The sequence below is a fragment of the Pipra filicauda genome, unplaced genomic scaffold (genome assembly GCF_003945595.2).
Source record: "Pipra filicauda isolate LSUMZ 115617 unplaced genomic scaffold, ASM394559v2 scaffold459_size522612_pilon, whole genome shotgun sequence".
NCBI lineage: Eukaryota > Metazoa > Chordata > Aves > Passeriformes > Pipridae > Pipra > Pipra filicauda.
Window position 1 is genome coordinate 127,389 of NW_024104597.1, and position 16,085 is coordinate 143,473.

Consider the following 16,085-nt stretch of genomic DNA (forward strand, 5'->3'; position numbering starts at 1 on the left):
AAAACCAGACACAAAACCATTGCAGGATTTGCAGTGTATTAAAGCCTGTGGAAAAGCTGACAGTAAAGTTTGAATCATGCTAGACCTTTTTAATTAACCCTCTCCTACCTGATCCAGTTTTGTGAGGTGATGTCTGTCCAGGATGATGGCAGCAGTGCAGGGCAGCCTGAAGGGTGTTAGTTTGTTGTGGTTTTGCCCATAGCACATGGAGCCTTCTCTATCAGCTTGTACTCCAGGACTTACTACTTCTGTTCCTGTTATGGTCCAGGGATCTGGACCACAGCCAGTTCTTTTCCCAGTTCCCTCCCAGATTCCTCTCTCTCTTTCAGGATACGAGTGGCCCTGACCAAACATATCCCATATTTCAATCCATCCTGTTCTCAGGCCCCACAGACCCTCATTTTACAGGTCCTGCAAGTTTCACTGTCAGTTTTGGGTGGGGAGCAGGTGATGCTGATGGGATGGGTAAAAAAGGGGGGTCATGGCCTGCAGACTGTTCTGCACTGCTGTAGTGGGGTGGTCCCTCAGCTAACAGGACCCATAGTCAGGAGAACGGGTGCTTAGGGATGGTAGTGGACAAGAGAGGAAGATACAGCGACATCTTCCAGAGCAGGATTTGAGACTAATAGTGACAGCAGAATAATATTTGCCTCAACTACTTTTTTTTTGGTGTGTGTGATCCTTTCACTATTGAGATTCTGTGCACTGACTATATTGGCATTACTGTGGCATCCCTGTTTCCCATCCTTTTTCAAAAAGGTCTAAATTAGAAACTTTCTTTCTGAAGTCTCAACCTGCATTTTTTATAAAGATGAACTGCTGATCCAGACTGACCCTTCTGCTGCTTAACAGCCGAGATTAAGTTTGGCAAGTTTTGAATATCTGCAGAAGTTTCAAATTATATGATCAGTGTATCTGAGTTCCAAACCGTTATGCATTTTACCATACAAAGTCATACAGTCAAACCTAAGCTTCAATAGCTCAAAATAGGAGTAGGACAAATTAAAATTTGATGATTTTATAGTTAATATGATTAAGCTCTGTGACACATAGAATGTACCAAATTCTATATTAGTCGAGCTCCCTAAACTGAGACATTTTAAGTGGTGGTTTTCCTTTTTTTTTTTTTTTCTGGTTGTTTGCAATAGCATCTCATCTGTGAAGATAAGCAACCTCCTTTTGTTATGTGCTTTTAGAGGCAATTTTAATAAAAGTTAGTAGTCAATTGACACTTGTACAGATGCTCAAAGACTCAGAGAGTTTTTGTTAAAAATTTAATTCATTTGACTTTTTAGTATAGGGAGATGCTTACCTGGGGAGTTGTCTTTCTGGAGCAGGATGGCTGTTTCTGTTGCAAGTATGGTTTAGATGGATTGTATAAAACTCCCCAAACTGTTGTTGTGGTGAACTTTTCTAATCCAGCCAGCAAGCAGTTCTATGTGACCATTCTTGCATGTGCATGGTCCTTTTGTGTTCTCTTAAACAGTCAGGACAAAGAATAGTACACTTGTTCCACCTGAACAGGAGGAGGAATATCTTCTGTCAAAATTAGCACATACCAGTAATGATATTTTTGTCTTTGAGCTCTTAGAACTTTGTCCACGACATTCAATTACTTTCTTAAAATTTTTTGGTTGAACATTTAAAAATATAAAACCATTTCACTCATGTGCCTGTGAATCTTGTGAGATTAACTTTTGTTGTGAAGCAGTTTTGAAAGCGTTTGAAATTATACTTTGTAAACATAGAAGTGCAGGCTTGTGAGTGTTTTTTTAACTTTTTAGATTAGCTTCCCTTCTTATATTTTATCTTTCCTTCTTGCTGCTCTTCCATAGAGCAGCCAAAATCTCTGTCCCATAAGATTTAGCCCCTTCAGTTTCCTCCCAAGATCACAAACTGTAATGTGTTTTCAATGAAAATACTAAATTTGCTAGAAGCTGGCCTAAAGCCTCACAGTTTTTCTTTCTCCTTTTTCCCCCTTTCAGGATTCCTGATGCCAGCTCACTCTATTCTGTCGTTGTCAGGGATGCCTGAACTCCTAACAAAAATCTCCCCCTTCCTTAGCCTCTTGTACTCTAAGAGCTGCCAGTGTCCTCTCCTCACAACCCCCTTCCTGCACCTTCAGCTTTAAAACTTGTTCCAGAGGAGAGGAATCTCATTGTTTTATTAGTAATATCCAGATACTTATTAGTAATACCCAGACAATAACTGTAGAGAGACACGAAGACTATTTAGTACAAAATGGAAATTTCAGGTTGTTACCTATGACTTGTTACAACGTGATAACAGTCGATAAGTGCATTTGCTGGAATGTGAAAGAGCATGATCCAGCTCATGCCATAGCTGGGAATTTCTTTGAGAGGATTGAAGATGTTTTCTAAAGGTGTTTGGTTTCTTTGGGTTCTGAATAATTGATAAGGTTTCATCAACTTGCTTCTGTGCACTCAGGCTCCAGGTTAGAGTATCATATTGGCTAACATAGTTTCACCTTGCCTTTCTTTGGTAGTACCAGCTTAAAAGAATTCCTGTTGTGCTCAGGCCGGAGTTGGCAGTGAATATCATCAGTTGTGTTGGCGTGACTGTCTGTGGATCTGCCTTAGAAATAGGATTATTTCATTTGATAAATTATAGTTTACTGTTAGTGGAGATGACAGGACAGCCTGCTGCAATTTGTGAGCTTGCACAAGTGGTCAGAGGTACCTGAAGAGAGCATAGCCACCGAAAATCTTATATGGAACTGCTGCCTACCTTGTTTATCCATTAAAATTACTTTTAAGTGCTCATCCTTTTTCTTTCTATCTTTAAATAATTAGAGTTCTGCAAGTCACCTTATATTGCATCATTTTTGTTCTTTCTCTCCATGTTTGCAGTCTATTGTAAGTCATGTGCTTCTTCTCTCCGTCTTGCTCATACATAAAGTACAACATTTTGCACTTCCCCATTTGTACTTTTCTTGTACACCTTTCTTGTTATCAGACAGAAACTCTTCTCCCTTGGACACATTCACAAACTGCTGCTATATCAGTCCTTCTCTAGTTTTCAGTGCTTTTCTTGTCAAGTAGATTAAGAGGTAGCTCATCCATAGTGGCAAATAAGCAGGTGAAGCATTAAATTAAAAAAAAGCATTTAAAGGAAAAGAAAGGCTATAGTTTGGTTGGTGATTGATCATTATTTCTGAGGACTGTATTTGCATCTGCCATTTCCTGTTAGCCTAAGGAAAAGGGGTGATCTAGTCATATATTAAAAAAAAAAATTGCACAGACTCCATTCATTGTCCTTTTTCTCCTATGATTATACATTTAACTGGTATTCCAGTCCATACTAGTTCATAATTTTTACTTTTTTATAAGAGTAGAAAAAGAATGGATTTTTTTGGAGCATTTGTACTTTAATTCTTTTAATCCTTTGTTGTTTTTCCTCTCCATCTGCCAAAGCATAACAGGATAAAGGCTTTTAGAGATATGTTCTTTTATACTTTCACCATGATAGATAGTGGTAGTAGGGTTGCAAGTATCTGTATTGCAGATAGGAGAGGATGTGTTGGTGTAGCACATACTTTTCACTAATCAACTTGTTTTCACAAATTGTTGTGCTTTTTCTGTTGGCTTCCAGATTTCTGAAATTCCTAAAATGAAGACACTTAGTGAGGTGTCAGGTGGACTTCAGTTTCTAATTCTGTTCTGTGATAATATTTCTTAGATTTTCTTTAATACCTAGATATTTTTAGTTTTCTTTTATAGATTTAGCAACACAGTCTTTCTGGAAGAGAATCTTTAAGGTAGGATAATAAACAGTTCTAGGGCTTACAGGCAATCTGTACTTAAAAAAAAAACCCACCCTACAGCCTTGGGTTCATGTAGGAAATTTCAGTGTTTTAGTTTGGCAGCTAACAGAGGATGAAACAGCATTTTTTTCATAGAATGGTTTGGGTTGAAAGGGACCTTAAAAATCATCCAGTTCCAACCCCCCTGCCATGGGCAGGGACACTTTCCACTACTCCAGGTTGCTTAAAGCCCCATCTAACCTGGCCATTTTGTTGGTCATACAGTGTATTGCTCTGAAATGTTTTTAGTTCATTTAGTGTTTTTTAATATCTGTTTAACAGTGTAATAAAGGCTTTTAGAAGTATGATAATTTCTTTATGGCTAAGAGACTGCAAAATTTACATTAACATCAGTCACTGCATTAGCAATCTCTCTTGGCTCAAATACTGCAATTTCTTTAGCTGTGCTGATTTATACATTCGAGTTTCAATGGCTGTTTTCTCTTCAAGTCATGGATGCTATTATTTCCAGCTCTTCAGAGTCCCATGAAAAACACTTGCCAAAATGGTGGTATTTGCTTAAGTTACATGATTCTTTATTTACTTGTATGCATGTGTGTATGCACAGCATCTTTTTTAATTGATTTGCAGAAGGAGGTCTGCCTTCATAGTCTGAGCGTCTGCAATAGAGTCAAGAAAAGATGAAAAGGGAGACTTCCCAGGAAATTAAATACTTGTGAATTTGAGTCTCTTTTTTTCAGTAATGCCTTTGTTAATTTCCTAGATTATTAATTTGATTCTTCAGAGCAAGGAAGATATTTTTGTCAGCTGAAAATGTTTTCTTAATTGCAATTGTTATCCAGATGTGGGTTGAGGAAGTGGTTAGCTTAGTGAATTTCTATATTTTGTAATAATTGCTTAAGCACTGTTTTATTCTCAGAGCCTCTTTTTTTTCCCTCCTGCTTTTATCTTTACTGTTCCATCCAGGGCTCAGTAGTGAGTTTTCTATAACAATGTCAAAACCCATAAATAAAAACTTTGATTGGATACTAATTTACTTTCTCTTTTCTATTACCACACAATTTGCAAGTGGTTTTTGTCCACTCTCCCTCTTTCTTTTTGTTATGCTTCTGCCCACAAATAGGTAAGCAGTGCTTACTTCCAAAATGGGGCATCTGATGATGATTAATCTTATCTAGAATCTGCTGCTCAGTGGAATCTAATTAGATTTGTCTTTAGGCAGTTTGTTAATCTTCCTTCAATTTGTAATGTTACTATTTCAAACTTTTTGAGTGTATATTCTCTAGGTGCCTGTCTTAATCTCCCTGAATCAAACATGGCAGTCTCTACTATAAAAACATATACTGGACAGTTTATGTTCTTTTTTGGGATGAAATAGAATGAAAAGTGAAAATGTATTCATTATTCAAAATAGATATGCCTGCTATTGATAGTTTTTTCCTTTTTTTTCCCTTTCACCACTTTTCTTTATGAAAGATGAAGTTCTCTGAGGGATGCATCTCAGAGAATGCATGTGCTCTCATTTGAGAAGCACGTGAAAGACCATTAAGCAGAATCCATACTGTGCAACTATTTCATTAGTTTCAAAATACCGGTTGTACTTGAACTAATGATATTGTTAATTTGCTCAGCTGTTTGTAGGCTGAGAGTTTCATCACTAATTCTCAGCTTAAAAATTTAAAAATTGCAGAACTAGTGTGGTCATACTGGACTAGTGGTGAAACCTAGTAGTTGTACACATATATTCAAGTTGTTTTAACAGAAATGTAGCCATACAGGAGGAGCCATGGTAATGTTTGAGGGTTTGTGCAGCAATAGTAAAGGATACTGCTGAATTTAGTCAGGGGTTAATGTGAAGTTCACTGTGTGACAGATTACTGCATTAGGCATAAACTCTGTGTTTAGGAAATGCATAAGCTTTATCTTCAGGAAAGACTGGCATGACGAGTGTGAACCACCTCAGTAGTGCCTGCCTGGATGAACAAGTGATTTTAAAACTTGCTCAAAAAGATGCTCAAAAAAACCAGGAACTGTCCTCACTCCTGTGGGTGCTCTCTGTAGACATTTACAGAGAGCACCTTTCCTGTCTTCACATTTAGCTGATCATTTTAGCAAAAGCCATCTTAGCTTGTTTATACTGCACTTTTAAATCTTCTCGTAAAAACCTTAAAGCTAATCTCCAGTTACGAGATTTCCAGTTTCCTTTGGCAGAACCTGCCCAATTTTCTTCTCAACCAAGAAAAAAAACAAAAACAGAACACCAAAAAAACCCACAAAACAGCTAACCTTAGTAAATTGAAAATTGGAAGGGAAGCAGATTTTGTAGAAAAATTGATAACTTTTAATACTGAATAAAGTTGGACTCTCAAGCCTGTTGAAAGGATGAACTCTGTTACATACTTTGGATCCAGATTCCTGTATGTTGTGTTATGTCTTGACATTTCTATGAGCTTGTAAACAGGAACTGTTGTGAATACTGGTGATGGTCCAAGCCCAGTTGCTCTAGAATAGTGTTGTCTCTGTGGGAATTAGCAAACAGGCAGACATCTTCTGTTGGACACCTTTTATTGCAGTGAGGAGGCTGTATAATATTCTTGCTGCCTTTCTCTGCTTTGTATGAGTGGTTGTTAGCATGAGATTATGAGGATGTGAAATTTGTGGTTGTTCTTTTGATTAATGTGACGTATGTAGACTTTCCAATGATTGATCAAAGGGATATCAAAATATTTCAGAACTGAGAGCACAGAAACTTGCTCAAAGGAAGAAATGAACACAAATAGAAAATTTAATAAATATTACAAATCTGCCAAATAAGCAATTATGAAAGTACTAATATATACATTTTTAAGCTTACTGGAATGAAGAGAGATGCTGAAATAAAAGAGAATAAAATTTACTCTGATTTAAAGTCTTTTATTTTCTAAAGCAAAAAAGCATCAGTAGACAGGGAGGAATTTTCCCCACAGTGAAAGGAATCCAAAATTTCAGGCACATAATCACAAGTTTTCATAATGTAGTGAGTTTATGTACATCTGCTTAGCACCAGTCACTGACTGCGTGCCTAATTTTAGGTTTAAGCTTACACTTTGCTGTTTGGCATAAACTTGATATGTACATGCTGAGTAGCTTAACTGACATCTGGTGGCTTTTTAAGGAGAAAGAGTATGATTATGTGGACAAGAGAAAACCATTAGATTTGATTCCTGCAGCACCAATTGTAGTAATGGAACATCCAAGTGAGGTAGTCTCTTTCCTTAGAGCAAAAGTTCCTGCATTTGGTACTGTGTGATTTAAGAAGTTGGACTTCACAGTAGCAAAGTTTTAAAAAAACCAAGAGTAGTGAAAGTAAGATTTTTAAAAATGTGGAGAAAGGTTCTAACAGAAGCTGGGTGACGTGATTTCTAGGATGGTAATTTCCTATAGAAAAGCCAAATATTTTGTAATTGTAAATACTTTCCAGTTAAGACAGTAAAGAGCTAGGATTGTCTTGCTTTTAATACTGACATCTAGAATGTGTACACTTAAGCGACCTAACTGACGTTTATACAGTAACTTAATGCTGAATGTTTAGGACATTTGACTTGAGACTGGAAAAGTCAACTTTAATGAATTTTAGTACGTGATTGTACAGGGGCATGGCAAGTGACCAACTTGTATTGAAATTGTGGTCCTGTTACAGATCTTCAAATCCATCTCCTTAAAATTCAGATGCTGTCACTATGATCAGCAGTGTACTAAATTTAAAGAAGTAAAATAATAATATGTGTTTTCTGTTTTGTTTAGGCTGCAAAATTTGGACATTCAGTGGGATTAAATCAGGCTCCTCCCCCGCGTTCTTCTGCTCGAAGATCATTTGGAAGATCCAAGCGATTTAGTATTACTCGCTCTCTGGATGACCTTGAGGTAAATAACTTCCACTTAGAACTTGGAAGTGATACTAAATCTGTGTAAAGCAAAACAATATAGTTTTGCTGATCAAAACGGTTATAATATCTTAGAAATGGATGTGTCATGATGTATAAAAGAATCAAATGTTCATCATATTCTGCCTTTTGCTTAGCTGATGAATTTTGACAGCAGTTGAGAAAACGGAATTCATGATCACTGTGGTGATTTTGGGTCTTTCTCAGTGTAATATAGTGCTGTTTCACATCTGGTATAATGTGAGCTGATGCCTGGGCCTCAGTGGCCAAACCATACTGATTTTGGTGAAAACAAGGAATGAAAAGCCCTCCTCCTGCTCTGCTGTAGGAACCACCTGTAGGAATATGGCTTCATAATATCTTCTAGTGTGCCTCCTCAGGAAAGCCTGACCTGGAGAGATTTTTCCCTTACCCCTTTATCATGCTTATCTGGAAGAAGGTTGGTGGTTGGGGAGAAACAAAAATATGTGCAGAGCTCTTGGCATAAGAGCCATGGAATACGCATTATACCACTCTTCATCACCGGAGGGAACGTGGCACACTGAGTCCTCTAAAATGGGAAGGAGGTGTTTAAAAAGCATTTGAGATGGGAGGAGGAAAGGAGACACTCTTGAGTTTTCTGCTGTAGGAAAATGTAGGAAGAAAGGCATTTCACTGACTCTGAACTAAAGGAGAAGGGAGCTCAGTGCGCTGGATTTTTAGGGAGCAGAATATATGGAGAAGCTTCTGGTGTGCTTAGGGAATGCAGGTAGGAACTCTACTTATTTCTCAGCTGTTTTAAAGTTTTTTTGTTGTGGTCTATTTCTATCTTGTCTGAAGTGTCTTGTTTTAAAGTGTCTTGCTTTTTTTTTTCTTGTCATGAAAATGCTTTTTCATTTCTTTGCACTCATAACTTTAATACTGTAAGTGCATAACTTAAAGAAACACAGCAAGATCCTCTGGATAAAAGGGTTTGGGAACCATCCAGCTACATCTTTCTTAATCAGAAAATGGTGATTCTTCTAAATTGAAAAAGCTTGCTGCTATATATTACCAGTTTGAACAGAATTTCTGGTTGCAGTAAGAGAGAATCCTCTCAGAATATCAAAGAGTCTAGTGCTAGTTATTCACGTGCAACAGGAAAACCAGTTCATTCCATGTTCTTCCACACTGAAATTTCATCCAGGTTTATGTGCACATCTCATATTTTCAGTGTTTTAAACACCAAGAATAAAATTTAATTTCTGTTGTTGGAGCTGTTTTACATTGCATAAATATTCATTAAAATGGGGACTTGGGACTTTCTGGTAATTTCAGAAAGATGTCATAGTTACTGGCCTAAAAAGTCCGTTTTCCCCTCATTATGTCTTAGTTGGTATTCATTAGTGTATCTAAATTGAGTAGCACCAACAGGAAGGATTAAGAATCTTATCTGTGTCCCACTGTCTTAATTGTTACAGCAGTTACTTTGGATGGAGAAATTTACATTCTAGGTCACAATATGAATTGGACAAAGGAATAATCTGTATTAAAATCTATTTGGATGAATGCCCTTACTACATGTAGCTGCTTGGGTGTGGACTGTTCTCTTTCAATTACTTCTTTTCTTGCTCTGCGTGCCATAAGAGAACGATATCCCAGCCACCAGGAGAAACTTCATATATCAAAGTAATATAGTGTTGAATTATTTTAATTTTGGTTCGAACTTTAACATTGCTACTGCAGCACTTGTCCCAAGGACTCTTAAACTAAATGTAGTAGAAGACAATGTTGTTAGTGCATGTTTAGTTTATTTCAGGCCATCTATTTAGAGTTGCTGGAAGAGGAAATAACAATACCAGGAAATTCTTAGAGACTCCACCTTTGGAATAATGACCATGAACATATTGTATAGGCTACTTGCTTGCTTTTGTATTCTTCTCAATTAGCAGAATGGATAAGGTACTAATCGAAACATGAATTTCCAAAGTTAATGTGCTTCTCTGAGCTAGTGGCTCTGATTACTGCTGGCATCCAACTTAATCTTCTAAATTGAGCAGTGTAAGTAGGTTCCATGGACTTTCTTTTATGGGCATTTGCTGAACACTCTTTATTGCTTACAGGTCTAAAGAATGCTGTATTTGGATTTTTTGTTTAAGTATAAACTTGCTCCTTTTGTCTTTGGAGCTGCCATGTGTGTGAAATGCCAACCATGAGTGTTGCTGTCTGCTGCCATAAGGTGGCGTGATTTCTTTGAAATGTGTTATTTATTTATTTCCAAAAGATCTGTCCAAGCATAGAACATATTTATAGAAACTTTAATATATAAAAACGTGATTGCAGAAGAACATTTCATTTTTTCTTTTAAATTGTTATATTACAGCTGGCTATGCATGCACAGACAATATTTGTATAAGGTTAGAATTAGTTAATGATATAGTTGCTCCTCCTTGAGCATTTTCCTCTTCCGTGCAGAAGCTGTATTTTACATAGAAGAAAATAGACAAGTTCGTAGGATTAACATCTAGGTGCTGCTTTTACTAATACAACCTATACTCAAGATTATTTTAAATCTGCAGGGATCAAAATAGGATGAGAGTGCAAAATTAATGGTGCAGTTATGGTACAACTTTGGTAGGAAAAATGTCTCACAAAATATAAAATACACAATTTTATTTCTGAACTGTGGAAATTGTACTGGTTCACACCAGGGCTGATTATGATTGTCCTGTAAGTTGGAACTGAATTCAGAAAATGAACGTGCCTAATATATGCCTTAGTTATGTTGTTTTCACAAAAAATGTATTTAGAACTTTTTCTTTAGGAAATTACAAGAAACCTGGTTTTGTTAAGAACAGATTTCTCTTTTATGTAACAATGAATTTTCCTGTGTGAATAATTTGTCATTATGAAATAGTGTCCATTAACAACCATGTTAAAATTCTATGATTTGCACTAATTTTACTTTCTAGCACATTTCAGTTCATATTTTCAAGGTGTAACTTAAGCTAAAGGGACCTTTATAATTACTTAGTATTTGAATTAATAAGAGGGCATGATCCTATCTTTCTTCCCAGTTTTCTTCCCTGTAGGTAAATGCCACTGCTCTCATCCTCTTGCACAATTCTGTCCTGGCAGAGATGTTGTTTAGAAGTTTATAAACACATTAAAGATGACTGTGTGAGACTGCAGAGAGTAGAACACTACCTATGGAAAAATTTAACAGAGTAATTCTTTAATTCATAAACAGTTTTGGAAACAGATTCCATAACACTTTCCACTGTAGTTCGTTCCATTGATCTTTTAATTTTTCTTGAAGTCTGTAAAAATGGGGGAACCTTGCAGTATTGTCTTGAAGTCAATTTAGGTTCCTCCTCACGAAGGAGACATTCAAAGCTGTTTCTTCCTGAAAATAATTTTGTTACTTGTACTTTTGGTATTTCTCTGTGGTTAAAAATAGGGCAGAGTAGTATAATGAGAGACGTAATCTCATAGAGAAACAAATGTCAGGCTCTTGGAGTATTGTTAAATAATCATTTAATGTAGAGATATTTTTAAAATTAAAGACAATTTAATTTTTTTAATCAAATATCAGGACAAAAAAAGATGGCTGTTGCAACTTTTCTTCTTGTTCTCATCCTGTTTTGTAAACGTTAAAGTTATATCCTGTATGAAAAAGAACATTTGTAGAGTTTAGTAATGTTTTCAAAGCTGGAATGTATCATGTATTCCTTTTAAAAGTCAGTGTGAGGACTTTTGTTAGAATGTTCCATCTTAATTATAACCATTAATAATGTAGTATTATTAGGTGTTATTATAGATAATAATACTTGATTTTTTTTCCTGTTTTGTTAATTCCACTGAATCAACTATTTTTTTGCATTTCATCTGCTAATTGAAAGCATGCAACACATCTCTTTGATATGAGGTTTTTATACTAATGAATGACATGTCTCTGCTGGATATTAGCTTTGGCATCTGTGGGTGGCAAAACCCCCTAAATGCTCATTTGACTTAATAAGGAGTTTTTAAGTGGATACCTGTCTTTGGTTGACTGATTTAAATAATCAGACAAAGCTTACACAGGGAGATAATAGCTTATATTAGACCAACTAGCATGCTAGGAAAATCAGACAAGAAGAGCTAAACATGCCCCAAACTTTTCCCAACCTGTCAGATAATCTAATAAAAAGTATTAACTCTCCCTGCAGAGGTTGCTTTACTGACATTCTGAGATCATCACTATGGCCAGTATAACTACATGATTTAAATCAAGAGGCCTCTTCAGCCTCAGCTTATAATAGTGAATTTAAAATTTGAAAAGAATGTATATTTTTGTCTTAGATTTCATAAATTTTTTAAAGCTATGATAACTTACCATGGGCTGCCAGTTCCACTGTGTACCACCTTTAAGTATTGTGTCTTTGGCATCATTTTGTTCTAATTTTTATCTGAGATAAAACCAACCAATGGACAGTTTTGCTGTCAGCTTTCATGAAGGTGGGGGAAAGGTGTGAAAGAGAAGATGTGAAATAACAGTGCATGCATGAGAAAAATCTCCATTTTTGTATGTAAAAGGTAGTTGTGTATTTTTAGCATGCTAAGAATAGAGTTCATAAAGGGTTAATCCAGTCTCATATACGGATGTTCTGAAGTCTGAGTGTTAACACAGACCAGCCCCTGACACTGCTGTTTTGGAAGCCTCATGGATTTGTGCCCACAGTCCAGGCTCTTGCTTCTCTTTCCCCTTTGCTAGCACCAGGGGTCAGCTTTGGAAACAGTGTAAACTGATTCCACAGTCCCTTGCTGTACCAGCACAAACCCTCTTGCTGAACTGTGATATAGAGCCTTAAATAGTGTAGATAAGTCATGACATTACACACTGATTTCTTTGCCTTGAATTACTGTAGCATATGTGGTCATGGAGCTGATCAGTAAGACTTTGAAAGCATCCTGTGATTTCTGCCAGGCATTCTTCTGCTCTGTTCAGGCCTTTGGCTGTTACAGTCCTGGCTGGAGTTGTTCACCGGCTCGGCAGCATAGTGGCTGTACACCTGTGCTGGTGAGTGAAACACTGCCAGGACACAGGGGTGGGCAGGGAATTACAGTGTTTGTACTGTCACACTGTTAGAGTTGTCATTTATGTGGCTTCATCCTGGGCCAACTAATGTATTTGCTCAAATGATTTTGGACATGGTTTGGAAGTTAGCCTCACTAGCCAGCATCACTGTGCCCAGCAGTTTGGATACAAGCAGCTTGATGGACAGGAGATTGGGAGAGGTTGGTGGCACAACCAGAAAGCACCATCTGTCTTTGGAACTACACAAGGGCTTATGGTGCTGTTTATTTGACTGGTACAAATACAGCCAGGTTACCATCATCTCATTCTGGATGTTGCCTGTGTTATCTCTTAGACATTTTTTTTCCTTGTTGTCATCATTCTCTGTATGTCTTAACAACATTCAACAGCATCATTTGGTTTCACATTTTGTTCTTTAGACTGCTCTAGTAAGAGTTTCAGACTCTCAAGCATACTCTGGAGGATCATTTTCAGGCTTTTACTTTGGCATGTGGGATCTTATCAGGTACTTTAGTTATATCTGTTGTTACTCTCTGAAGAAGGAAACATCATGCTAGTAATATACATTTTATTTTTCTTCACAGGTTGTGCACTGGCACTACTGTTAAGCTTTTGCTGGTGTTTTATACCATACTGTAATTTTTAAAATATTGCCACTATCTGCTCCTAAGTTCACATTTATAGACTTTTTCATGGAAAGTTCTTGTGCTCCTCACACAGTTTTATGAAGTATCTGACAAAGTCAGATATCTGACAAAGGTGGGTTGGTCAACAGATGAATACAGTTGTGTGTAACCTCTTTATCATGAATTTGAAATACTTACTTCTATATACAATCCAGAATGTTAAATTGTGTGTTGTTTTTTTTTTCCCCCAGACACTGAGAATAATGGGATCTATTTTCTGTTATTGTAATTGGTAAAATTACCATCCTTTAGTAATTTTACTGTTTTCTCCTGCTTTTGGGTTATTTTCTTTATTTCAGATTTTGGAGAAATTTGCTATATAAATTTGCACGTAAAAAGCAGAGTAGTCAGAGCATATGCTGGGAGCTGGATCTCATCTCTGCTTTCTTTGGTATTTTTTGGCAGTGCTCATCCCATGCTTTGGTGCTTGAGAAGAAACCAACAGTGTTGCCTAGGAGAGATTCCTTAGGGAATTTGGTCCCCATATGTGCAAAAGCAGTTGGCATTGTATGGGGAAATTTCTCTCTGAGGAAGCAATCAGTACATTGTTTGACTTGACTCTGCCACTCAAGTGCTGTCCAAGCCTTATTTCCTCTGGACTTGGCTCTCCAGCACAAGCCAATTTCTGTCAAAGAACCAGAGACACAAGATATGCTTTTAGGGACTAGATACGAATTTATATTCTGCATAAATAAATCTTGTAGTAACCAGTACCTCCATTTTTAAGATGTGTGATTAAATGGACACAGGTGAAATCATATCGTGTCAACATCTCTGATGCTGTCACATTTGTGGAACTGCAAGGATCAGCCAAGATGACCAAGTTAAAGTAACCACCTGAAGCTACAGAGGAGTCACATTCCTTAGTTCAGCAACATAAACTATTGGACTTTGGTTTTGGCTCTGTTCTTTTGGTTCTGGTTTCCTTGAGTAGTGACAAAACAGTCAGTGCTCACGCAAGTGGAACTCTTGGCAGGTGGCAATTTCTCAGGGCTGTCTTTCTCCCAAACCTTTGGTACCTTCTTTCAAAACTGGGCTTATTCTCTTTGAACTGAAACTTCCCTTTTCTGGGTCTAATTTGTGAGGCATGTGACATTAAGGCAAAATAATAGCTTACTGCACTGGGGTCTGTTTCTGAAATGCAGAATTATTTTCTGCTTAAGACTGACCCTTGCCTCAGTTTCTTATGTTGCATTTGTTGATTCAAGGATATCTTTTTAAGGCTTCTCTCAAGAAGATGAGTAGTGGGGTGAAGTTACTGCAGGTAATAAGGACAAGAGCAGTCCCTGAATATGAGAGCAGGCTGCTTTTATAAGACTGAATGACTGGACAACAAAATTGCAGATGAAAATGTATGCAGATAAATGTAAAGCAATGCAAATGAGGCAAAATAGCCCTAGCTTCATATATCAAATGATATATATGTCTCTCAAATGACTGTTTCTTCTCAGAAGCGAGGCCTTTGAATTATAAGGGAGAGTTGCATGGAAACATTAGCTCAGTACAGTAGCAATGAAGCAAAATCCTATACTATTAATTTTTAGGGAAGGAATAGATGAGTCCATTGTATACATTTGTGGTTTCTCCATACCCGGTCTCTTTATTTTAAAATGTTCTGATATATCAGAAGAAGAAAAGATTCAGAAAGGTGTAAGAAAGTGCAAAATCATGGGTGGCATAGAAGAAGTAGGTGGAATTGACTGCTCACTCTCTCCTTCGGGACAAGAAGTCGGCACCATTAATTAAAGGTAGCTGGAGCCAGGAGCAAAACAAACAGGAGAACACGATTGTTCGTGTAGGAGGTGAGTCGGTCTGTGGGATGCCTCACCACTGAGTGCTGTGGATGCAAGAAATTTGCATGTCCTGGAGGGAACGTGGACAAGTATTTGGAAAAGACAGCCACTGGGGATTATTAAGGAGACAAGCCACACCAGGTTCAGGAAATCTCCTGAACTAAAAATACCTGGGGTCTGGGAGGACGTAATCAGGGAAATGTCCTATGTGTTGCCCTGTTCTGCTTGTCGGTAGACTTCCGTATGTGGCCACCACTGGAAACTTAATACTGGGTTTGATAAACCCTGGGTTGGAACTGATTATGTTGGCAGACTCGAGGGTGGACATTGCTTCTCCTTGACTGGGGTGCTGTGGGAGTACCCTTGGCACAGGAAGCTGCATTACCTTTCACTTGGCGTAGGCTTGTTTGTTTGTAAAGGGCTCGCTGGCTGTGGTATCTCCTGGCGCTGGGTCACTGCCCCGGGTGCCGGGAGCATTCCCTGTTGGTGCTGCAGCTCCCTGTGGGAGAGGGCCCCGGCCGCTTCCCTGCTGAGAGCTGCTGCTGCCAAACAGATCGCCCATGCAGTTCCTGGGTGGGAATGAGGAACTGGGCGACTGGTTTCGTGCCTCTCCACCCCTGCCCTCCCTTGGCTGCTCTTCCTGTTACCTGGTATGTCTTCTTGTCATGTCACATGCTAATGAGGGTAAGGAGGGATTTTTGCCCTGTGAGACCTGGTTAATGTTAGGAAATGAATTAAGGCTTTATTGAATGAACTGCATTGGTATTTCTAGAGTGTAGTCACAGAATACATACGGCACAAATGATAGCACTGTAGCTGTCTGTGAATTATTTCTGTCTCTGTCTCCATGCTTTAACTGCT

General features: G+C 37.8%; 1 protein-coding gene across 5 annotated transcripts in view; it reads left to right on the forward strand.

Moving 5' to 3' along the window:
* Positions 1 to 16,085, forward strand: part of RGS12 (regulator of G protein signaling 12) — an 89,586-nt gene that overhangs the window by 15,397 nt on the left and 58,104 nt on the right. For all 5 annotated transcript variants that reach the window (XM_027718420.2, XM_027718423.2, XM_027718417.2 and 2 more), the window contains exon 3: positions 7,568 to 7,687. In XM_027718420.2, the coding sequence (XP_027574221.1) occupies positions 7,568 to 7,687 (120 nt within the window). The remainder of the gene's footprint in view (positions 1 to 7,567; positions 7,688 to 16,085) is intronic.